This window comes from Moschus berezovskii, chromosome 6 (genome assembly GCF_049115385.1).
Source record: "Moschus berezovskii isolate FMDL1 chromosome 6, NW_MosBer_1.0, whole genome shotgun sequence".
Classification (NCBI taxonomy): Eukaryota; Metazoa; Chordata; class Mammalia; order Artiodactyla; family Moschidae; genus Moschus; species Moschus berezovskii.
The window spans coordinates 114145478-114170186 of NC_142465.1; the positions used below are offsets into that span (position 1 = coordinate 114145478).

Here is a 24709-nt window from a genome sequence, read left to right on the forward strand (position 1 = left end):
GGTGTCAAAGGGCATTGCCAGCCAGAAGTCCCCAGCTCCAGCAGCCTACACCCCAAAGTTTCAGCTGCAGCCAAGAGGCAGGTCTCTGTCCTGTTTAGTGATGCCATCCCTTCTGTTCCACCTGCAAGCTGCAGCCTGTGGTCTGTTCATTCTTGCAAACACTAACCGAGCACTGGCTCTGCGCTGGGCACTGGAGACTCAGACCTGCCCTCAGCAACCTCACACTCAGTCCTTCAGTGGACGTCTGCCAAGCGCTGCTGTGTGCCAGGCAGTGATGCTAAGGTGCTGGGGGACAAAGACAAGATGGGTGAGGGCACTCCCATCAGGAAGCCTAAAGTCCAGAGAAGGCACGCATACCAGCAGAGTGCCTGTGTTCAAGAACTAGGATGGTGGGTCCAGGGACCAGCAGAGTCTATAACTGGAGGACAAAGTGGGGGAGTGTGAGGCAGGATTAATCTGAGAGCAGGCCTCCAGCTCACTTAGCCACACTCGGCCCCTCCAGGTTCAGCCTGCCACATAGCAGTAGCATGGTTCATGCTTTCACTCACTGCGTCCCCTGCCCTGAGGCCCCCGGGCGGCTCAGGCCTCTGCTGACCTCCTGGCTCCCTTGGCAGTGCACTGTGGGAGCATCAGGCAGACGGCCACCATCCTGAGCATGGATAAGGACTGTCTGCGCACCGGGGACAAGGCCACCGTTCATTTCCGCTTCATCAAGACCCCCGAGTACCTGCACATAGACCAGCGGCTGGTGTTCCGGGAGGGCCGCACCAAGGCCGTGGGCACGATCACTAAGGTATGGCCGGGCAGACCGCCTTCCCTGCCCGCGGGAAGCACCGGGGGCTGCCAGCGACAGCCTGGGAGCACAAAAATCACTGCTCGAGAAGCCCTGTGAAAGTGTACCAGCTGCCGTCTGCCCTGCTGCCCTGAGAGGCGTCCCTAGACCTCTCATCCTGGGCTCTGGTGGCCACCACGGTGGACGGAAGGTGGGGCTGAGGCATGGAGAGATTGGTGGGAAGATTTCCTGGCCGGGCGGGGCTGGCCTCTGAGAAGCTGGGCACAGGCTCCAGTGGCCTGGCTGGGGCAGTGCCTGTACAGCAGTGGGTCCAGGTGGAGCGAGTGCTGGCCAGCAGTGGGGCATAGGCTCGAGCTCTTTGTGTCCTGGAGCCCGCCTCGTGCCCTCTGCAGACTTCATCTGTGGCCTCGAGTAGGGGCCCTTGAGAGAGTGGCCTGACCCCTGCTCCATACAGCCTGTCTGAGATCTTGGAATCAGGTTCAGGCTCGCTTTCTCTCCAGAATGGCCTTAGGCCCAACTGCGTGACCCTGGGCCTGCAGTGTGTGTTGGGGAGAGGGGAGTATCATGTCCTTGAAGGCCCCCTTGCTTCGGACTGGCTGAGGGTTTGGCTGAAGCTACTAGCACGTGCTCTAGTGCCCTTGGGGATGCAGCTGGGCCTGTTCCCTGCTTTGAGATTGAACTGGGATCATCAGGGAAGGCTCTGAGTCAGTCCTTCCTGGGTGGTAACTCTTAAGAATTCTGATGGCAGCACTCCAAATGCTTCCAGCTCCTGGGAGACTCACTTGGTCTCTTTGGGAAGCCTGAAATGAAAACTTGCCCCAGACTCTTGTTCCAAGGGCAGCAGGAGATACATCTGATGCTCAGGGCAGGCTGGACCCCCAGCCTGGGAGCTGAGCTCAGTAGCAGATGCTGGGGTTCACAGATTGTGGGAAGAGCCACCAGGGTGGGGAACAGCCTGGAACCCTTCTGGGCTGGGCGGAGACCGGTGAGACATTGGCCCCGACCCTGGCAGCCTGAGTACACTGAGTAGAGAGGGCATCTCACCACCCCACTGCATTGTCATCACCCTCCGGCCCCCCCGCCTCGCCCAGGCCCAGCCAGGCCAGGAGTGGGGAGGTCCCTGAGACCTCGGGGTGGGGCGGGGGCAGCTGAACCCATGTCATGGCTGGCAACTCCATTCTCACCCCCACCCCCTTGGTTCTGGCAGCTCCTGCAGACCACCAACAACTCCCCAATGAACTCCAAGCCCCAGCAGATTAAAATGCAATCGACAAAAAAGGGTCCCCTGCCCAAACGGGAAGAGGGGGGCCCCTCTGGAGGGCCCACAGTGGGGGGCCCCCCACCAGGAGATGAAGTCTGCTCCCTAGGGGCCACCCAACTGGCTGCATCCAGCAGTCTCCAGCCACAGGTGAGTGCTTCCCCAGCCAGTCCGGCCCCTGACCACCTCAGGCGGGTGGGGGCGAGAGTGGTGGGGGGTGGAGGTGACTCACAGAAGAGCCCAGGCAGCCTTTGCCAGCCTGCTGTGTCCTTGAGTTCCTCGGTGGGTGTTTCCCACACTCCAGGCCTGTAAGTGCTCTCCAGGTGGGAGCTTTAGGTCTCTTAAGGCAGTGTTTTTCAAACTTGAGATGTGGCCTACGTAAATTCAACTTAATGAGTCAGACCAGCATTTAATGAAATAGGATAAAAAAATGTCAGAGTTTCCCTGTCACAGTAAGAGCGCGCAGTATGTGTGTGAGTACCAGTGGTGTGTGCACACTGCAGCCCCGGGTGTCCGAAAGGTGCTGCCTTCAAGGGTGCTTCCGTGACGTGAGGGCTGGGTGGCCTGGGGCCCCGGCCACTGTGGCTCTCACTCAGAACCCCCGCCAAGCTCTGGAGTCCTCTCCTGGCGCCCCCACGTTGCTCCTTTCCAGAGTCTTCCCTGACTCCTCTCTTGAGAGAGAGCTTCTGCCTGGACCCCTCCTTTCTGCTCTCCCCCCGCCCTCCCGTTGAGTCTCCCCTCTGCCTCCTTTGCATGCTTTCCCTTTGCACCTGTCAGTGGTGGCACATGTTCACTCCCGCCCCCTGTGTGCCCCCTGAACTGCTCCTCACACCCTGTTCACTGGGACCCGCTGCCTGGGAGGAAGGCAGGGTGGGCGCTGGCTCCATCCCAGACAGCTGCTCGCTCGTGGGCGGCCCCCGCTTCTCAAGCTCCTCCTTCTCTCTTTCAGCCCAAGCCCAGCAGTGGGGGCCGGCGACGGGGGGGCCAGCGCCACAAGGTGAAGTCCCAGGGGGCCTGTGCAACTCCTGCCAGCGGCTGCTGAGTCTCCCCGGCCCACCTCCACCACCCGAGGGATCCTAGTGCTCTGGCCCCGGCTCCGCCAGAGGGACCAGAGCAGCCCTGGCGCCACTCGCCCTCCCCCGGCCGCACCCGGAGCCTCATCATTCCCCCCACCCCCATTTTCCAGGGGGGCTAATTTATAAGCTGAGGAAGGTGGCCAGACTTCCAGAGGGGACGAACCACCTCCCACCCTCCTCCCTGCCTTCTTCCTCACTCACACCTTTTTTGTACATCCGGGCCCTTAGTTTTTATTCTTTTTATTATATATCTATCTCTCTATCTAGCGATCGTGTGGTTGTGTGTGGGGGTGTGTGTCTGAGGTGCAGGAGCATGGCCGATCAGGGCTCTGGGCGTCTTTCTCCTTTTTCCTCTGTGGCTGGCCACCGGCCTCCAGGAGCTAGCTGGCTGCCTGTCCGTCTGTGTGTGTCTGTGCGAACCTTCTGGGGCTATCGGGGCTGACACCCCCCCACCACTTTCCGTGTGTCCATTCTCTGTGCCTGGAGCCGCCTCGGGGCTGCGGGTGTCCAGGTGGGAGTGTCTGCTGGTACTGGAGTCCTCCTTCCGACACGTGGGGATCTTAGCAGAGCGGAGAGTGGTGGTTCCCTAGTCTCTTTTTCCCTCTTGTTCCCCTTGAACCCCCAAACAGTTAATGCCAAAAGCTCTTAAGCTGTAACCCGTAGATGTGTGGAGGGTATTGGCGATTGGATTGTAGGATCCTCCTTCTCCCATCTCTGACCCTCGCCCTTGACCTAGAGACAGCCGATGGCTTTTCTTGCCCCTCCGAGACAATCTTCTGTTTGCCTAGCTGACTGGGGTGACCCGTCCTCAGCTGATTCTGTAACGGTGGAGGCTCTCGCCTCGCCCTTCCCAGGGCTGCCTCCTGCTTGTACTTGGACTCTGAGTCTTGTTGGGCCTCAGGCCACTGAGGACCAGGACTGGGGGCCGCCCGCTCAGACTCACACTCAGCAGCCCATCTTTTTGGTGGAGGTGCCGGCTGTTCCTTTGAGCCAGGCAGGGACAGAACCTCTCCTTCCCCACACCGCCCCAGCGTGGCTGCTACAGGGGCACGAGTGAAGGGCCGGAGCCCCAGATTGGGAAGCTCTAATTGGAGTAGAGGGAGGGCAGGTAGGAGGTGTTAACAAGATTCTTCCAGACCCATCTCAAGAGTGTTAAGCCCTTAGGAAGAATCATTGCCTGTGGTGGGGTGGTGTTGCCCAGGCCAGAGAAGGCAACATGGGCCCTGAACCATCCTGGCGTGAGCTGTGGACCGAGCCCTCGCTTTAGGGTGGACTGGTGGGCAGAGCTGTGTTTTCTCTCGCCTGGGACACCCACCTCCCTGGCCGGGCCCTTCCTCAGCCTCACCTCCCCTCCGTCCCCAACCCTTCACCACTCCTCCTGCGTCCAGACCGCCGGTCCCTCTCCTCCCCTCCTAACTATTTCTAGTTACCACTTACCTGTGGCCATGGACCGACCAGACCAGCACACAGAATAAAAGTTTGTTCCAAGTTGACGGTGTCGTGTTCCCTGCCCAGCCCCTCCAGGTGGAGGCGCTGCCATGGGGACCTCCATTGCTCTGCCCACCCTGGAGCCCCAGTGACAGGTGGGGCCCGCAGGAGCCCAGCCTCTCCTGCCAGACAGGCGTGGCTTCAAGAACCCAGGCTTCTCGGCCAGCGGTGACCCAGGACCAGCTGGCATCCTCTGAACCTCAGCTTCCTCATCCACAGCGAGAGAGGTGAATGCCTGCATCAGGTTGTGAGGATTCAGCGAGAGAAGAAGCGTGAGGTCCCAGTGTGCCCAGCATGTGGGAGGTACCCGGTGAGTGGTCACCACGTGGCTTCTCACCCACGCTGGCCCCCAAGTCCACAGCAGTGGCCACAAGCTGGGGCACAGGCTCCAAAGGAGAGATGTGGCACGGACTCGGCTCTGCTGCGCAGCTGGGACCATGCCAGGCATTTCCCTCGCTTCACGTTCTTTGACATTCGCAGCTATCATCTGTGAGGGAGGTGGCGTTAGTGACGTCTTTCCAGTTAAGGAGAATTTGGAAGCAGTGCCCCCAGCCCCCAGCTGTTCCAGTCACCCGCTCCAGCATGTCCTCCAGCCGGCCCTGGTTCCTTTGGCTGGCTTTGGTTCCCGGTTCCTGGTTCTGCTGGCTACCCCCTTTGCTTTTTTGACTCTGGATCTGCTTAGAGGGGCCACTGCCCAGTGGTGCCTTCATAGTGGAAATTCCAGGTAGAGTAGCAACCCCTGCTGTCAGTTCCCATGGCAGGTGCTGTGGAATTTGTTCCCATAGGACTTGGCCATGTGGGACCTTGAAACAGGAAGAACCACATTTGGTTGGCAGTCTCTTGCCTCTGTGAACATAACCAGTTTCTTTACATTTAGAAGCTACAGCTTCCGCCCTGGCCTCTGCCTTCAAACACTCAGGTCAGTCTTATCTCTGCCGCCACTTGCTAGCCAGGGGACTGACGGCAGCATTTTACTGTCGTTGACTGGGACTGCAAAGGTCCTGTATGAGTCTCAGCCCTACGCACTGTCTATTGGGAACAAACCACCAGCCCTTTCGTAGTTGATGAAGAAAAGTTGTTAATCCAGTCATCTTAAATGACAAATCCTGACCTTCTGCAATGCAGTTAGCATGTGTGGCCTTTTTGAATTCATCCAGGCCCGCTGTTCTGGCCTCCTGACTTCCCCAGCACCAGAATAAGGTAACAGGAACATGCCATGGTGCAGGGAAGAGCTGGTTTGACTGGGGTCATGAGATGGATCATGGAGAAAATGGCCAGGTGCCATGGTCAGGATGAGTCGTATGTTGAATCCAAATGGGGAACCACCCCTGGCAGGTTGTGCCATGAAGGACTGATCAGATTTGAATATGTACAGACAGGCCCCAGAGGGCATGAGCGGAGGCCCTAAGCTCTGATTCTGTGTGGTCAGGTCCAGAGACCGTTTACTGGCACTGCTTAGGGATTTGGCCTTTGTTGAAAAATGGTGGTGAATACAGTGCAGGTGTTAAGTGAGACAGGAGGTAATGAAGCAAGCAGCTGCTGAACAGTGCGCCCTGGGACGGGCTGTCCTGGTGTGGAGAGCTGAGGGCTTGAGTAACTGGCGCAAAGCCTCGGGCCTGGCTGTGTCCCACCCGGCACCCTCTCCTATAGCAATTCACCCCCAGCTCCTCCCTGCTGACTTGTTCCTGCCTTTATTTTCTCAGCTATGATGGGGCCCAGCCCTGGGCCAGGTGCCATGGTCAGGATGAGGCGTATGTTGAGTCCAGATGGGGAACCACCCCTGTCACCTGGAGCTGCTCATTGGAGGCACTGAATCTGGGGAGATAACATGCAGGGAAGGGCCAGGACCTGCTCCCCGGAACTGGCAAGAGTTTGACTCTTCAGGGGACCCACCTCGTCCCATCCCAACACAGGTACAAGGGACAGGGTCTAACTCCCGTGGAGGGGGATTGCGACACGGACATAGGCGAGCTCAGAGTCCAGTGGGTCACTCCTATATCCTGCTCCACTGAGACACGCAGGACAAGCCTCCTGCTTCCCAGTGGGCATCAGTGATGGCTAATAAAGCCACCTCTCTTTCTCCTGTCACCATCAAACCCAGGAGTCACCAGAACAGGGCCAGCCTCAGGTCCCATCTCCCATCACAGCTGAGAAGCCTGGCTTTCTACAGCTTAGGTTTCTAAAGCTTAGGAGGTAAGCCTTTGCGACATTGTTTTGGCAAAGAATCCTTTCTCTTTTTCCCAAGAGCAGAGTCCCATGCAACAGCCAGATAAAAACCACACGACACACTCCATTAACCCTGGGCATAATTTATTTTTTGCATAGGCATAAATTAGAATCTGGAGATTAAAAAAATTAAGAACCAATAGTGCAGCATTTGTGACAGGAGAGCGCAAACAAAACCTGGTTGTCTGGAGGCAGGGGCCGGTGCTGGAACAACACGGGGTCCGTGGGGCCTCACCTTTGTTCCAGCCCCATCCTCTAGGAACTCCTCCAAGGGCACCCACCTATGCAGCAGCCCTTCCTGCCCCCTCCCCACAGGCCAGAATGAACCACAGAGTCAGAACCAGTGCCCCAGGCCCCTCTTGGCAGCCAGGTTACAAGGAACTGCATTCACCCAAGGCCCCACAGAATGGGGCTAGAAATCAAGCCCTTAGCTTCTCAGTTAAAAAAACAAGACCTTGAAAAATATATACACAATAGAGCAGGGCCTGCCGGGTCCAAAAGCTCCCACCTCAGCCCTCCCCCCTTAACCACCCCCTCCCACCCCTGACTGCTCCCCATAGAAAACGAGAATAGAAACAATGAAGCAAGAGCTGAATGAGCCCCCAGGGATGGCTTAGGATCTGGGGCCTGATAGGGTGGGGCAGGGCCAACAGTCTACACCCCCCCACCCCAGTGACACCCTGAATGTCACTCTCATCATGTCACTGGGCCACCACAAGAGCCCAGGGAGCTCCATGAACACTGCTGGCTGCCCCCAAAGGACAGGCCTGGACACCTACACCCTAGGGGAACGTGGCAAGCTTGCTTTGGGGACCAGGTGGGCCCGAGCAGGAAAGGGGAGCAGAGCGGGCCCTAGGCCCAGCATCAGGAGAGAGAAGACAATCGCTGGTCCCAGCAGAGGGGCTCCTATAGGCTCCCGGGAGCCAGACCCTCCAGGGTACCAGAAGTCCCTGGCCCACCCTGACCCAGGACAAACACAGTGCACAGAAGCCCTTCAGGAAAGCTGTGGGCCTTGGCTAATGGCACTGGTGTCTGGAGGAGCCCAGCTGCCCTCTCCCAGGAGCTTCGTGCCTGGGGACCAGTCCCGACCTGCACCCTGCACACTTCCCTCACCAAGGGAGGGGGCACAGCCCAGTTGCCCCAGGCCCTAGCCTGTCTCACCCACAGCTTTGGCGCCTGCTTCATCTGCGCAGCTCCCAAGGTGTCAGCCCCTCCACACGGGCCAGGGGCAGGCAGGTCTGGTCCCCCTTTGCTGGACCACGGGCATCACCCCGCTCTCCCCGCCTCAGTTCCCCATGACACGCTACATATATACACCCTCCCAGGAGGGAGAAGACGCCCAGTGCTTGGCACGCGGAGAGCGAAGAAGGAAGAGAGAGAATGGAGCCTGCTGGCCGCCCGTCGCACAGGAAAAGCCGGCATGTTCTTTCATCTCCACTGCGCCAGGGCTCCTTTCTTGCTCCTGGAAGTCAGTGCGCTTCAAGCATGTGCGGGGAGTCAGGGGGTGCTGCGCACCTAGCCCCAGAGAGGGGCGTGGCCGGCAGCAGCACAGAGCAGGCCTAGTGGGCAGGCTCCCCGTGCACCCTGAAGCGGTAGATGCAGGTGTACTCGGGGTGGCCCCAGTTAGTCAGGACGCGCAGCTCCACCACCTGGTACGTGGCCATTTTAGGACCCTGCAGAGAGAGAAGGAAGGGCTAAGAATTCACAGATGGGAGGGGAGATGGCCACACCCAGGGCCAGGCACCCCGCCTCAGGCCTCTGCAGGGAGACCAGACTTCAAAAATCCCGTCTTCAGGCCCTGGAACAGAGCTTCCAGCTGGTGGGCCAAGAAGCCCCAGAGGCTTCCAAGGTCCTGCAGGGGCTGGGAACGCACATTATGGCTGCGTGAGGCACCCATGGCCACAGAAATATGACCTTACAACTGAATGCAAGCACGATGCATCCTGAACTGGCAAAAACTCACAGGAGCTCCTTTTGACTACGAGCAGGGCTACCTTTTAGGAGAATCTGATATATGCTGATGGTGAAAAATAATTCCTTCACCAGGAATTAAGCAGAATGTCTTTTTTTTTTTTGTCAAGTTCCCACCAAGCCTCTGTCTTGTATGCTCATTTCTGGCTGAGCCCTGAAATTCTCTGGCCTGGCAGCCAGGCCTGCCTCTCCTCCCGCCTCGGTCCCTCCTCCACCTCACCCAGTTTCCCACACTTGGACTTCTCTGGGGTGGCTCTCAGGTCACCTGGGCTGGAGACGGGGAAGCTATTTCTGACAAGGGCCTAGGAGACCGATGTCCACTCAGGTGGAGGCAAGAGGCCCCTGTCGGGCCCAGCCAGGCTGTGCCGCGTGAGACCCTGCCAGGCCACAGCATCACTCAAGACACCAGCCCTCACAGCTTCCCCAGTACCCCCAACCTGGAAGGTCCCTGCCACACGCCACTCGGACAGTTTTCTCTGTTTCGTATCTCAAGCTGTGGGTGGGCTGGGCTGTGGCTTCTCACTTGGGACTCCTAGCGCCTGGCACAGAGTAAGTACTCAGAAAACATCTGACGAATGGACGGGAAAGTATACCACCTCTGTGAGCAGGCCCAAAGTTTCTTACCTGAAAATAAAATGTCTGAATGGGCTCCCCATCCTGGTCGTAGGTGAACTGACCAAGGAGCGTCCCCTCCTGCTGCAGGTCCTCATCGAACCCCTGAAGATGGAGGGAGGACCCTGCCCTTAGCCACGGGCCCCCAGGGAGGAAGGCCTTCCCTCCTGGCTCCCCCTGGTCCCCTGCCACCTGGCAGGGCAGGGACTGGCCTCCTTGGGGACTGCAGGGGTCCTGAGCTCTGGATGCAGGACTGCTGTGTGATCTGTGACAAGTCGCTTATTAGGCCTCCCATTTTTTTTTCCTCTGCAGCCTGAGGCAGCCAACACTGAACTGCCGTTTCCCACCTTGGCACTGTCTTCCACACCTATGCCCTGCCCCCAGCCAAAGAATGACCCTAGCTCTATCCTTGACAGAGACCCCCAGCCCCCAGGAGGGATACTCACAAAGATGGCAAAGTCCTTGGGGGCACTGGAGATGGTGCTGTTGGGCGACAAGGATTTGGGCACATGCTCTAAGGTGACAGCGGTGGGGTGGATGCGGGCAGAAAGGCGAACCACAGCAAAGCCCTGGGGCCCCTGGAAGGCCCAGCAGTTGCCTGGGTGCACATCTGGCTGGAGGGAAAAGGCGGGTCAGCACGTGGTAGGTGGCAAAGACAGCCTGCCCCAAGCGCAGCTCCGTATGCCCAGGGCGGGGCAGCCACAGAGGCGACACGGGTCCTCGGCCCCACCTGGAGGATGGCTCGGGGAGACTGGGAGTGGTACCACAGGGGGACGCCGAAGAGGCTGAGCAGGGCCGTCTTCGTCTCGTAGGTCTCAGAGCATCGAGTACTGATGACACTGGCCCCTGAGACGGGAAAGAAAAGCAGGGTGGGCGCCTGGGGCTGGCCACTAGCAGGGGAGGGAGACCCAGGCAGTGGGCTTAGCTGCCAGCCAAGAGAAGCCAAAGAGGGACTACTGTCCCTCAGGACAGGTCTTTACATCTGACCCAGACTACAGAGCAGCAGTAAGCATCAGCCCCGCCCTGGTGATCCTGCCTTCTCCCACAGTCACTCGCCTTTGTTCTGAGTTGGCTGCTTTCTGCTGACCTCAAGCCCTGCTTGCTAAGCACCACGGCTGCCCCAGCAGATGCCAAGGGGCCTGCCAGTGTGGGGCAAGGGGGCCCAGCAAAGGGAGGCGAGCTAGACACACCTCCCGACTCCAGAGCGTAGTCCACCATCCCGATGCGGTCCTCGCTGTAGCGCTTCAGAGCCTGGTTTACAATACGGTGCACCTGCTGAAACAGGCGCCCAGAGCAGCTGCGACAGGGAAGCTGAGACCCGCAGACTGAGCCCCCGATGCCTGCGCCACCCTGGTGTCCAGACACTTCCCCAGGCGCACCCCCGCCCTCTCTCACCAGCCCCAAAACAAACATCAGAGGCTTCTGCATGTTACTTAGGTCCTGGAACCTGCCAGGGAGCTGGCTGGCTGGGACTGTGCAGCTCTATGGCTCCCTGGAGGAGAGCACTGTGTGTGTGTGGGCGGGGGGTGGATCAGTCATTGGTGGGGGGGGTCCAGGGACAGAGTCCTCACCTCCTCAGTCACCCCAATCACGCCTTCCCTCTGCAGCGTCAGCCCCAGGCTGGCCACGGCCTCCCTTGCTGACTTGCCCTGCATCTCGGCCATGTGGGCGAGGATCCTGCTCTCCAGGTCCCGCAGCTGAGCTTCCATCTCCTCTCGCTGAAGGAGCCCAGTGTGGGTTCCCCCACCTCGAAGAAGGTACTGACTGACCCAGGCAGGGAACTGAGACTCCACCTAGGGGCCAAAACAAGGTCTCTGGGAGGCTCGCCGGGAAGGTGGAAGCTGCCACCGCAGGGCCCTAGCCGGCCTGGAGTGGGGGGCTGGGGGCGGGGCCTGGCTTGGGTCGAGAGGCCAGGCAGTGAGGACAGGCCCCTCTGTAGTTACTCCAGCGAGGGGAGGGCTGGCATGTGCCTGCTCAGGCCACAGGAAGAAAAGAGGTACAACCCTTCATATTATTACCAGTGAGAAAATGGGAAGAACCTCCATCAGAGAAAGCCAGCATCTGTGCCCAGAGCGGGGGCAGGAGGCACTCTGCCTCGCAGACTCCCAGGACCGGCGCAGAGGAGGGTTATTCCTAGGGAACCCAGAGGGTTCCAACTCACGTCGTCCCGCACGGCCTGGAACTGCTGGGGCAGCAGCCCCACCTGATCCTCCACCGAGCTCTGCTTCAGGGTCAGGGCTGCCAGCTCCTGCCGCAGGGCTGCCAGCTGGCCCTCCAGCCGCCCCAGCTCCTTCATGGCGTTCTCCTGGAAGGACTCCTGGGTCATCCTACTCCCAAACAGAAGAGTAAGCTGTGGGTCTCCAGTGAGGTTGATAAGGCTATGCTGAGGCAAATGAGAGGATCCCCTAGTTGGTACCTGATATACGTGAGTGCGAGGCCTGCTCTCGGGGGTTCTAAACTGAGGCTGTAGAACACAGCTCTGATGCCTACACTTGGCCTTCATATCCCAAGGAGCTAGTTATTAATTATCCTGCTTCCCTCTTAAGCCCAGATCCAGAATTTACTGCCTCAGCTCTCACATCCTCCACCAGTATGGATGTCTGGGGCACTGGGAGGCAGCCGGCATGAGGCTGCACAGAGGTGCATCTGCAAATGAATCCAGGAATCTCAGTTACCTGGCAATGCCCACAATCCCCACCCTGACCACCACTGCCCCTCGACGACGGGCTCTGAGCAGATGGTCCTGAGCCGGGTTTCCACCGTCTCCTTCTCAGCCTGGGACACAGAACTCTGCGTTTCTGCCCCTTAGTCCTGTCTGGAGGTGGGCATGGGGAGGCTAGAGATGAGCAAGCCTAGGACAGATGGCAGCACCCATTACCTTTGCCACTCTGACTTCAGCTGCTGGAGTCGAGCCTCAGATTCCTATAAGCACGAAAAAGGCACCAATTCAAGGACTGTCGGGCTCACAGCAATCAGTCTCCCAGAGCAGGATCTGTTCCTTTTGGGGTCTCTCTGCTTAACCACATCCCCACCCCAGGGCCTCCTGGCTGTTCCAGCAAATATCAAACTGGCCTCCCAGTTGATGTCCTGATGCGAGTCTCACCCCATAACTATCGTGCTCAGGTGTTCAACCATTCATTCTGCATGTTATACCCAGCACAACAGGCCACTTCAAAGTAGCTTCTGCTGTCCTCTGGCACACTCCCAGGGCGTCTTTGCAGTGTTCCAGCCCAGGGGGATTCAGTTTAAGCAGAAGTCAGGAGACTACACATCCCTCTCCCCATTCTAAGCAGACCCTTTGGGGCCAAGCTGTCTCAGCCCAAGAAGAGATGATGAATTGGGTCAAGCCCCAAGCTCACCAACCTGCGAGGCCTGGACAATCTTCTTGAAAAGGTCTTCTGAGTCCTGTTGATGCTCTGCTCTCAGGGTGACCAGCTCTTCCTATCAAGTATAGGAGAGAGGCTGAGGATTCTGAGCCATGCTCAGAGGGCCAATGAAAATCAGTAAGTGGTGTAACGAATTAAAAGCAGGCCTGTTTGATTGCAAACTTCAGCTCCTAGCCTTTCTGCTGCAGTGCCTTTCTGGAAATATGCAAGACTCCTCTCAGTCTTAACTGCACACCTGCATGGTGCGCTTCACCTACACGGGCCCCGGGCCAGATGCACTACAACCTCTTATTTTCAAGACCAGGGGCGGGGCAGACGGGAGAGCCTCCGTTGCAAAGAGGAGGGAAGTAAGGCTTAGAGAAGGTGACTGCCAAGTGGCAGAGCCATCTGACCCTGAAATGACAACACTGCAGTCTCCCTCATGTCAGCGAGTGTGGGGCCTCGCCCCCTCCACCCCACACACCTAGGGTGTCATCCACACAGAGTTGTAAGGCCCCTCAGCCCCTGTCCCCACCTGGATCCGAGTAGCAGTGTCCCTGCGGAGGTCCTCCTTCAGGGCAGCCTCGCGGCGGCTCACCAACCCCTCCAGGAGCGCCAGGGTGTCCTCGTGGCTCAGGCCACCGCCTCCACCTCCCTGCCTGCCAGTCCCCTGCTGCAGCTCCAGGCGCTCCAGCCGCATGGCCTCCTTCTGCCAGCTGGACGAGAACTCAGAAGCAAGAGCGTCCAGGCGCCGCTCCAACGAGTGTACCCGGGACAGAATGCGCTGCTCGCCCTGGCGGGGTGGGGAGGGAAAAGCCACAGAGGTGAGGGACTCATGACAACAGAGCTTCCTAAAGAGAAATGGAAGGGAGTCCCAGAAACACACAGCCTGTCGACTCGATTAAAAGGCAGGAGCCTACTGGGAACAGAGGTTGGGCTTTCAACTTTCAAAAATTCTGTTTTTAAACTAGGCAGTATTTGCTCAACTCAAAAAGCAAGCAGCAAAGTCAAGGTCCTAACCTCTGCCCCGTCCACCCAGAGCCCTGACCACCAACCCTTCCTAGGCAACTATTTTTTTACTGCAGATGAAAGTAAATACAAAGATAGTTCATCCTTTACTTCCCCCATTTTACAGAAAAGCTGGTCCTGAAACTGAATTGTCTTTACCAGTGATTTAAAAAAAGTTAAAGATGCCACAACACATTATTTTGTGAAATAATAACATCACAGTCAGGAAAGTACTATCCAGCAAAATAAATGGTTAAAAGTGTGCTGCCAAGTTAAATTTAGCAGGATATAAGCAAAGTTCGCATAACAGGGATTAGAGGACAGAGTTTTCCATCTTCGTCGCAGAGCCCAGGACCTGTACACACTGCTATAGTCTGTGCACTCATCACCCTTCCCGCCCTGGACCACAGGCCTCTTGAGGGCATGGTCTGGACCCAATCCATCTTTACCCTCTGACAGGATGCAATAATGGCCACTGTCCTGCCCTCCTCCCCACACCCACAGCCTCTGCCATGTGGCTTCCCAGGTGCTCCCATGAGAGGGGGAGTCTCTTTCCCCCTCCCTGAATCTGACCAACAGAATGTGGCGGAAGTGAATCTAGTCCTTGAAGTCTGGCCTGACTCCACCCTCCAGGAACCCTGCCCGGTTGCTGTGAGAGCAAGCCCAGGCTAACTAGCCGGACATTGAAGCTGCAGCCCGGCCAGGCCAGGCCTAGACTAGCCGCCCCTGCTGACCCACCAGTCCCCTGTGGATGCTCTAGTTGAGGGGGCCTAGCCAAGATCAGCTGCCCTTGCTCAGACCAGAAAAGCTACCTAGAGGACCTGCAGATTCACAAGCTAGTCCAATGCTGGCACTTTTCTTTTTGGCCACAGTGTGCCGCTTGCGGGATCTTAATTCCCTGACCAGGGATCAACCCTGCGTCCCCTGCCGTGGAAGCGCAGAGTCTTAACCACTGCTGCAGGTGACCCTCCAGTGCTGGTAATCTTAAGGCACTGATTTTGGTGGTAGTAGGTAACAGACCAGGATATTACCTGACTCCCAGAAGGTACTCTGTAAATATTTGTGATACTGTATTAAAAAGGAAGAAAGCAATCTGTCTGATTTCTTTTCCTTCTGTTTTCTGTGCTTCTTAGGATGGAAACTAACTTGAGGACAGGTCTGAGTCACATTCAAGTGCAGGCAAAACTCCCCCCAGCCCCTGCACCACGAACAGTAGAGAAAGGAAGGTGTCCTGGGAGACAGGCAGCATCTCATCCGCTGGGAGTGTGAGGAGTAAGGGCAAGGAATGTAATGGCAAATGAAGGCTGACGGCGGTGGGGAGGGGGCGGGTGCTGTGACCCTAAGATGCTCACCTGGAAATGTGGGGATGAGTCTCTGGACCCCCACACCTCACGCTGCTCACTGCTCCCCTTCGAGGCCCACCAGGAGACCACAGCAGGGTGGAGCGTCTGCAGCCCGAAGGGGTAGAAGTACCAGGCTCCTGCACACAGAGGAGAGGGTAGTTACTGGGGCCGGGGCCCAGCGAGGAGGCACATGCCAGGGAGCACGGCAGGTTCACAAGCAGTGCTCATCACTAGCCTGTCTCACTCGTGAGCACCTCGCTCCTGCCGAAGGTGGTACAAGGGACGGAGGTTCCCCCACTGAGGCAGCAACCTCTACCTGATGATCACAGAGTATAAGCATTCTCACATCCCCTCAGGAATCCTCATCTTTCCATAGATGGCAAGGCTTGCAGGAAATCACTGGAAGCTGAGGACTGTCCAGGGATGGAACCCAGAGGCCCCGAAGGTGCTTCTCAGTTCAGATTGTACAGCAGAATCACCTAGGGAGCTTCTCCAACAGCGTCTGGCCCCACCTGGCAGGGAGTGAGCTTGCTGGCCTGGGCGGATCCCCCTGCAATGAGTTTTAAAAGCTCCCCAGGTGACTTTAATGGTTGGCCATAGTTGAGCCATCACTGGAACAGAATCTACTCGCTCAGAGAGGCTGCCTGTGGCCACAGAACAGAGCACAGGCTGCCACACAAAGACACACTGCTTTAGGGGCCACCTGTATTTGCTCCTGAGCTACGCATGTGCGTGCGTGTGCGTGTGCAAGTATGCATGGTGGTGACAGCACCTGGAGAAGTCATGCTGCCTGTGGGGTCTCCAGCCTGGGAAGATGCCACGCTTGCCACACAATTGTTTGCCTAGAGCAGGTGCAATGGGAAGCACGTGACCACAGGCCTTTGCTTACTGCCCTCCCTGAGCTGGTCACTCCACCCGTCTGCCTTTCAGACTTTCTATGTGCATCTCCTCATGAGGCCATGACAACCTTGGCTCCGCCAACCCCATGAGGGGATGGTGAAACAAACTGAGATAGCACGAGGGAATGTGCTTCCTGAACATAATGCTATATGATCATAAAGTCAGTATTATTGTTTTAAGAGTGATACCCAGTTTCCACTGAATAGGAATGAGCTGTTCTTATAACCGCAAGGGAATCAACACTTGGAAAGATGTCCTACTTTGGTATAAATTAAAGAAATACAACTTCAATAGATGCTAAAAAAAAAACTCTAAAAAATAATAATAATGAAGAATGGTCTTTAGTTATAAATTGGTAACTTTGAGCCTGGGGGCCACAGGGGACGCTCATAGGAAACTGTAACGATTATAACTGTAAAAAAATGTGAAAGTTCAATGACAGAGATCAGGACAATGTGGAACAACTTGCAAACGAAATGTAATTTAGTATCTTGGTGCAAAAGGTGCTTACTTCTCTTTCCTACTTCATTGTTTTGATCTTAAAGACAGCTGAAGCCTTGATGGAGTAATAATTCACTCACCCACGCTTTGTCCTGATTTGGAATGGAGGGAAAAGGAGTGCTAATGACAGTGTCAGAGTCCCAGCCTTTTACGCCAGCACTCCTGTAACGGGGCATCTTCTGGCCCCATGGCTTCCAAGGATGCTCTAGATATGCCAGGCAGTCCAACAGAGCCACCCAAACCAATGACAAGATCGGCGGGTTGGGACATTGCCCCTTCCAATCACCAGAGGGCCTAGAGAGCCAGACAGGATGTTGCTCAGGCTTGATCCGACCCTGCCTTGTCTTTCCGCTTACTGTAGCTTACTGTAGCTTTTCAGTGTCCCTCCAGTTTTCAAATTTCCGCTCAGCGCCACCCTCAGCGCACGCTCTGCCTGCCCCTCTGGCTCACCAGCCCCGTCTCCACAAGGAGAGTCCTCCCTTCCCGGTGACAGTGTGCGACTCACCATAGGTCAGGCCAGTCAGAAGCAGCAGCAGCAAGAGGAACCACAGGAACGTCTTCAGGGATGAGAAGCGTCTGGACCACAGGAGGGGACAGAGGGCAGGCAGAGGGGTCAAGAGGCCTCCAGAGCCTCTGGGTGCCCTCAGGGAGTCCCTAGAGTGCTGAGCTACAGTCGGAGGGGACACCTCAAGCCTCGCATCTTGCCAGGGCCAGACTGGATGCTGAGAGCTTTACCTGCAGAGCTTGGAGTGATGGGGACAGTTCTGACTCTGAATTATATCGATGTTATTAAAAATAAACCCTGGGTCCTTGAATAATCTAAAACTCTTCTACACAGAGGTCTTCTAGGCAAGCAAATATAGAAGAAAAAAAAGTTAATTCCTTAAACAAACAATATTTATTTTAGAAAAATGAGAAGCCTTTTTTGGGGACATGAATTCATCCTTGCTCATCTTTTCAGCATAGCTGGCTGCCCACTTCAACCAGGTTTAGGGCCAGAGGGACCCTAACCTCCTGGTTCAGTGTTCCTTCCTCTGCCCAAGGACCAGCTCCCAAGATCTGGCTCTGCTGGGTCAGGGACTTGGGGAACAGACCCACAGCATCCTCAGGCTGCACCCATTCGTGACTTCTGAACACAACATGGGAAACACGGGGCTGAAAGTACCATGCCCTCGAGGCTGGGAAACACCATTGCAGGCCAGAGCCTAAGGCCTGACCCGTGGGAGTAAGGCCAAGCTTGTCTGAGACTCCGAAGTGGCTGGGCTGTTGTTTAGCAGGAAGTACCCAAGAAGAAACAAGACCCCGTGCTCTGGCACGCTCCCTGACGAGCTATCAAGTCAAGCAGCAAAATCTGACCCTGCGTCCCACCGTCTATCAGGCAGAGCCGAGCTTTGGGCGTCCACTCCACGCTCTCTAATACAAGCAGCAAATACTGGGGAAAAACCCTTCAGAGAAACGATCGCGTACAGGTTTAGATGCTTTACTGGCCGCCCCTCTGCCCAGGGCCTTCTGATTCCTTGTCAATTTCACTCACCTGGTTAAAACGAAGACGTCAAGGAGGGAGGCGGCTGTGGTCAGGCGGTACCAGGTGGTGCCGATCCACCAGTAGAGGAGCCCGAAGAGCCGGCCTGGAAGAGGGCCCGTGGAGCCCAAGTGCCACCCTGAACCATCGGCTTGCGGGTCTCTCCCCGCGGCCCTCCCTGCCTCAACCGCAACCCTGACAGCCAGTGCACCTCTGTCCTGTCCCACGCCTCCCAGTTCCCATCATGCCACCCGCCCTCCTGTGCAGCCAACACCCTCCATCCAGCTCCCAAGCAAAACTGCTCCTGTGGCTCTTGGCTCCCAGCGATTATTCTGGAACAAGCTTTTCCCGGTGGCGCTACAGTCTCTGTAACGGAGTTGGATGCCCAACCGCAGAAAGACGGGCGAAAGTAACTGCCGGAGAAGACAGACACAATCGTGCACAGAGCAGTCCACACCCACCTGGAGAGGTGACCACCATCCAGACAAAAGCGCCCGCCTGGGAGACAGCGTTCCGCAGCTGCGACCCTGAGCCCCGGGGGTCCGTCTCCGAGTAGCCTGTGGGGTGGCGGGGGAGAGGGAGCAGCTCAGTTGTCTTCATGCTTTCATTTGTTTTCTTTAACTGTTTGTTTTTTTTTTCTGGCTGCACCACATGGCATGTGGGGTCTTAACTTCCTCAACCAGGGGTGGAACCCACACCCACTGCAGTGGAAGCACAGAGTCCTCCTAGCCACTGCCCTCCTTCTTAAGAGCCCTGGAATACGGACGACTGTCACTGTCTGCTCCTCCAGCCCATGAGCTGAGACCGTGTGTCACTCTCCTTCGTGTCCCCCAGTGACTCAGGCTGGCAGGCAGCAGGTCAGTAAACGCTGTTGGAGTGACGTGCTTAGTTCCCATTTTATTTCCCTCAAACTCCTGTCTGCTTCCCTCTGCTTCCCAGCAGTCCCTCAAACCACTCAGAACTGGACTAAGGAATCAAGTACCTCCTGTGTGCGTGAAGGCTCACGCTAAACACTTGCTGGAAACATCAGAACAAGGGGACTGGCCACAGGCTGCTCAGGGCCTCGTGGGGCCTGGCTATCGCGGTCCAGCATGTCCAGGACCACCCCCGGCCTGGCTCGGGTACCACGGTGGCCCAGCAGTGACGCCCAGCCGGACATAGGTGCTCTCCCAAGCTGTCAGGGCACCCTCCTCGCCTTCCCATCACTTCCCCAGCGGCCCGGGAACCCGAGCCTGGGGAAGGAAGACGTCGCCTACCCACGCAGTCATCCTCGGAGGAGTAGCCCGAGGAGGACCCGAGGAAGTCCTCGGAGAGCTTGTTCTCTGGGAGCCCGTTGGCCTTGCTGCTGTCGCTGCCGCCCGTGCCTCTCCGCCTCCTCACCCGCAGGTCCTCGCCTGCGGACGGAAGAACTCGGGGTTCTCCTGGGGCAGACGCTCTGAAGGGGGAGGTGGTGTTCTTGGGGAAAGCCTGAGGAGCATCTCTGATGGGCCAATGGAATCTACTCTGAGCCCCTCCCGAGCTCCCTTGAGTCCAAGGAAGGGTGAACCAGGACCCGCCCCTCTGTCTCCTAAGTCTGGAGCAGACGCGTGGCTACTTCATCATCTAAAAGGACCTGGGAGTTCAGACACCTGGCTGCTCTCCCCAGGATTTCCAAAGTGGGGCACCCCTCTTCTGGCCCAGCAGTGGTTAGGAAACCCCCTGCGCGGGGGTGGTAGATTTTGAACCATAAATTTCCAAAGGAAGCCAAGGCCCCAGAGGAGGGCTGCGGATACTCACTCCAGTAGGGGTCGTCGAGGAGGGAGTTCCTGGTGAGGGAGGCGGCGATGGAGGCGGCCCGCGGGCTGCCGATGTAGGACTCCCTGACCACGGACTCACTGTAATAGGAGGTGTGCGTGTCCGAGGAGGGGCCCAGCTGCGGCGCTGGGGAGAGGCGCTTCGAGTTGTTGAATTTCTTCTTCAAGGTCCTGTGGGAGGTCAGCCAGGAGGGGAGAGGCAGGAGCAAGCAGGTGAGCCGGCCTGGAATGCTCTGCCCTCCTACAGTGAGTGGCATGGGGAGGTGGGGGGGTGGGTGGGTAGCTGTGTTGCTAGGCAACTAACAACCCCCATCTGCTACCATGCAAGGCAGGTACTTTCTGTGCTCCCATTATCTCTAAATCTCACAAGCAGTTAGGTAAGATCAGTGAGGGAGTCGGGATTCAAATCCAAGACTCAAACTTCAAAGCCTCAGTGTTCTTTCATGCTTCCTGATGGATTAGTCGTTTCTGCCACCCACTGAAAACCCAGACAAAGCTGACTGGCCTCGGAGAGCAACTCAAAGCCTCCTCGGGGGGCTGTCATCCGGGCCTTGCACCTGCCAGGGGCAGGATGCGATGGGGGGACGCCTGCCTTAGCTCACGTCCCAGGTACCCTTGAACTTGTTCATGTCCTCAGCTGCTTCACTGGCCTTGCTGAGGCCCTACAGATGGATGGATGGTGAGGCAGGCGGCTGTGGGTCTGGCACAGCCATCCACAGCAGAAGGGGTTCCTGTGAGCCCAGCACTCGGTTTTGGGGTTTCCGGCCTGGCTTATGCTTGAAACGGTCTCTCCCCACTTCCTGTTCTCTGAATATGAGACAGCCCAGCTTAGAGAGGAAGAAACAGTGCTGGGCCCTGGCATCCTCGGAGGTGTGGCTGTCCCCCTTGGTGTGGCTGACCGGACATGAGCAAGGTCTGGTCTCTGCCCACAGAAGTCACAACGGGAAGAGGCAGCACGGTGAACGGCCCAAGACATCTGCTCGGTGGGTCGGGGGACCCACGCAGGCTGGGGGTGGAGGTGAGCCCTACCTGAGAGGGCTGTCCTTAAACAGGGTGCTCTGGCTCCCCATCACTGAGCTCCCTCCGCTGCTGCTGCTGCCGCCGTCATCATCACCCTGGGAGGAGTAGCGCGTTAGGCGCTGGCTTCGCCGAGACATGATGAGGTGGGCGGGGGGACCCTTCCCCTGAAGGGAGTCTGGGGAGAGAAAGGCGGCCAGGTGAGGCTGCTTTCAGCTGCTCTCCGGGGCCGGGGTGGAGGAGAGACAAGACACAGCCTCCCAGCGAACACACACCCTTGTGCATTCAACCAAAGAGCCTGACATGTGGGCGAGACTCGGCATTGATTAAGCATCCCGGCCCCACCCACCTGCAGCCCTCTGCACTCTGCCAGCCTCTTTCAAAGCAGGTTCACAGGATTTCCAGACTTTCAAATTATTGGATTCTTAGCTCCGAGATCCAGAATTGGGCCTTCTGCAACATCTGACACAAGGCGGAGCCTGTGGCACCTGCTAGGTAGGCTACAGGTGCTAAATAAACGCCACTCATCACTGCTGCCCTGCACAGACTCTCCAGTCCAGCCGTCTTACTGGGCTGCCCAGTCCCTAAAGCTGTGCCCGTTCTTGTTCTAGCCTGTTTCCCTTAAGTGGGACATGCATTCCTTTCTTTGTAGCTGTATCCATTGAGTCAGAGCCCCAGTCAAACTCTGACTCCAGAAAACCTTTCCACGGTAACCCCGCCTACATTCTGCAGAAGCCTTGGTGCCTAGCCCATTAGTGATTATTGGCCTGCAACATCAGTGCCTCTTGATATGAGGCTGATGGTGGTGATAAAATACTCAGTTAAAGGCCTCCTAGATACAGGGCTCCTGACATACTCATTTCTGATCCTTACGATCAAGGGAGGTATCACCGCTCCCACTGTACAGGGGGGAACCTGGGGGCACTGAGAGGATCAGTAACCTGTCCATAGATCAGTAACCCAGGCTGTAAGTGACAGAGGCAGAGTGTGCATTGCGCTGGGGCCTGGGTCTTTCCACTCTGCCAGGAAGTTTTCAAGTTGCTTCAGAAAGGTGTTGCTGTGTCCCCAATGGGAGTCTTATATAACCTCCATTATATTCAGAGGGCTTCCCTGATAACTCAGTTGGTAAAGAATCCGCCTGCAGTGCAGGAGACCCTGGTTCGACTCCTGGGTCGGGAAGATCTGCTGGAGAAGGGATAGGCTACCTACTCCAGTATTCTTGGGCTTCCCTGGTGGCTCAGCTGGTAAAGAATCTGCCTGCAATGCAGGAGACCTGGGTTCGATCCCTGGGTTGGGAAGATCTCCTGGAGAAGGGAAAGGCTACCCACTCTAGTGTTGTGGCCTGGAGAATTCCATGGACTGTATAGTCCATGCGGTTGCAAAGAGTCCGACAGGACTGAGTGACTTAAAAAAAACAAAACTATGTTCAGAACAGGCTGTGGACAGAGCTATTACAAATACTGGTTAACAAACTAAGCAGGTGGAGCAGCTGTGTGAGATTACTGTCAGCCTCTACCAGCCAGACCAGTCACCACAGTGGGTGGAAACCAAGGCTCTGGGACGAGGCCAAGGTGAAAAGACCTGGCAAAAGGCGGCACCCTACAACACAGGGGGATTAACAAACTTTTCAGCTCTAGAAACCCAAATTCAGAATCTCTGATAACCAGTGTGAGCACCATGGTGCCTTTGTTGGCCTGTGTTACAAAGTCACTGTTATACTTTGGCCCTAGTAGTACTTGTGACTTGTTATCACTTCTAATATTCCTGGTTGATACTTTTTTTTTTAAGCTGTGCTCCGTCTTTGTTGCTGCGGCCCCACTGGCTTCTCATTGCAGTGGCTTCTCTTGTTGCAGAGCGCTGGCTGAATAGTTGTGGTGCATGGGCTTAGCTACTCTGCGGCATGTGGAATCTTCCAGGATCAGGGATAGAACCCATGTCTCCTGCCTTGGCAGGTGGATGCTTCACCACTGAGCCACCATGGAAGCCCCTCCTGGTTAATACTTAAATTACTACTTCTCTGGGTTCTGTGGAGGCCATTAGGCTCTAACATATCCCAACTCACACTATGGAAACCAGGAGATCTGGTTGGTCTGGCTAGAGAATTCTACAAAGTTCTCTTCTGGAATATAAGCAGTCTTATATCTTGGGACTTATTGATGTCCTCACAGGTAGGATGTTCACCTGGCATCGTCCCTGGTTTAAGCCGAGGTTGGTAAAGGGAACAACTGGTAGTAGCCACAGCAGGAAGTTGGCCTGGGTCCTTTTCTATATTCAACTCCTAATAAGGTAATTTCACCCCCACTACTACCCTCCCTACCTGAAAACTCCAGATGCCCACACAGGCACAGGCTTCTCCTCTTAACCCTGCCCTGATAAAGTTGATGAAGCTTTTGCCCTGGGGCAGGAACAAAGCAAAGTGTTTATACAGAACTCAGGCTGCTGTCGGCAAGAACATAAAGAAATATGTAGATGGATAAGTGTGTGTGTGTGTTGGGGCTGCGGGAGGGGTTGCTGAAAACCATCAGCAGTGCACATCCTCCCAGAGGGGTGCCTTTTCGTCTTTCTCCTAGGGTTCTGCTATCACAAAACAGTTTATGATAACTGCTGACACAAAACTGAGCCTGGGTTTCACAAGATGAAAAAGGTCAAGGCTCTGTCCTCCAAAACAAAACAAGAGGTGAGCCTCTAGGAGCTCAAATCTTCTGCATATCAGAATAGACACCGCCCCCAGCAACACACACACAGTTAAAATACCCTCAAATAAAACATCCCTCCCCACTTTTGAGCTGACCACATCCTTTTTTCAACTCCACCTTTCCCGCCCTCATCACAAACTTATATGGCAGTATCCAGCCACTCTTCGGACTTAACCTAAATCTTGGCATCCTCAGCCTGACGTTTTCACACCGCATTCCTTCGTGGGACGGGCAAACCGCTCTAGGGGCTAACTCTCTTCTCCCTTCATGCCCTACTGGCTGAACCTGCGGGAGATTTTTCTTTTTTTTTTTAACCAACCACGCGCCTGTCCCTGCCTCTCTGCTCTAAGTAACACTCCCGCCCCCTATTTGTTTGCTTTTTAAAATTTTTTTAGAACTGAACAAAATGGGCCGCCTCCCTATTCCCAGAGTTCTGACAGGCGGCGGCAGAAGCAGAGAACTGCCAGTCCCTGGAAACTGCCGAACTGGCACGAAAATGCAGGCACCGGCCTGGGCCGGTTTGGACAGCCGGGTGTCCGCTCCCCTCCTCCCGGGGAGGTTCGGCCCGGGGAAGCCCCGCCCGGAGACACCCGCCCTTTGGACCGACCAGTGGGGCGGCCAGTCCCGGAGGCGGGGGCCCGGCGGCGGCGGCGGCTATGAGTCAGGACGGCCTCGGCGCTTGGCCCTTCTCGACTGGCCCAGGGGCGTGCTCCGGGCGGGGCTGGAGCCTGGCCCAGCCTGGCTGGGGAGGAAGAACCAGGCCTGGGCAGCTCGGCTCTGGCCGGTGCGGCCTGACGGTGACCCCGGGGTCAGGCCGGCCCGGGACCCGCGGGGAAGGGGGCGAGGCCGGCCCATCACCCTCGCCCGGCGCGTCGGCCCGCCAGAGGCCCACGGCCGGCTGTTACCTGCCTCAGCCGCTGCTCCGTACAAGGCCGGGGGCTTCCGAGGCCCGCCGCGCCGCTCGGGCGCGCCGCCCGCTTACCGCGTCGGAATTCCGGAGCGGCGGTCGGCGCGGGGACCCGGGGCGCGCGGGGAGAGGCGGCAGGCGGGCTGGCAGGCGGACAATGCGGCCCGCGCTGAACTGCGCTGCGCGAGTGGGGCCGGACGGCGCGCGCGTGGCCGAGTGTGTATGTGTGCGCC

At 57.0% G+C, this 24709-nt stretch overlaps 2 protein-coding genes across 6 annotated transcripts in view; one reads left to right on the forward strand and one right to left on the reverse strand.

Annotated features, from left to right (window-relative positions):
- The window catches only part of GTPBP1 (GTP binding protein 1), a 26840-nt gene extending 18323 nt beyond the window's left edge, over window positions 1–8517 (forward strand). Inside the window, exons 10-13 of one of the 2 annotated variants that reach the window (XR_008681714.2) lie at window positions 615–793; window positions 2001–2201; window positions 3001–4925; window positions 6319–8517. Coding sequence is in view for 1 of the 2 variants with exons in the window: in XM_055394294.2 (XP_055250269.1) it covers window positions 615–793; window positions 2001–2201; window positions 3001–3093 (473 nt within the window). In the remaining variant the exon portion in view is untranslated. Of the gene's footprint in view, window positions 1–614; window positions 794–2000; window positions 2202–3000 lie in introns of both variants that reach the window. The other variant, XM_055394294.2, reaches the window with a different exon arrangement.
- SUN2 (Sad1 and UNC84 domain containing 2) lies at window positions 6909–24709 on the reverse strand. Of its 4 annotated transcripts, none has more exons than XM_055394292.2 (18): window positions 24552–24709; window positions 20886–21051; window positions 19840–20027; window positions 19320–19457; window positions 18525–18620; window positions 18076–18169; window positions 17047–17117; window positions 15150–15277; window positions 13325–13582; window positions 12788–12865; window positions 12303–12346; window positions 11586–11751; window positions 10996–11217; window positions 10615–10699; window positions 10155–10270; window positions 9871–10038; window positions 9437–9529; window positions 6909–8514 (listed from the first exon to the last, which is right to left on the reverse strand). In XM_055394292.2, exons 2-18 carry the CDS (start codon window positions 21011–21013, stop codon window positions 8401–8403), a joined length of 2187 nt encoding a protein of 728 aa, XP_055250267.2. In that variant the 5' UTR covers window positions 21014–21051; window positions 24552–24709; the 3' UTR covers window positions 6909–8400. The 4 variants fall into 4 exon arrangements, with proteins under 4 accessions (XP_055250267.2, XP_055250268.2, XP_055250265.2 ...); XM_055394293.2 differs by having other exon boundaries at window positions 10615–10696; window positions 24479–24708; XM_055394290.2 differs by having other exon boundaries at window positions 24479–24708.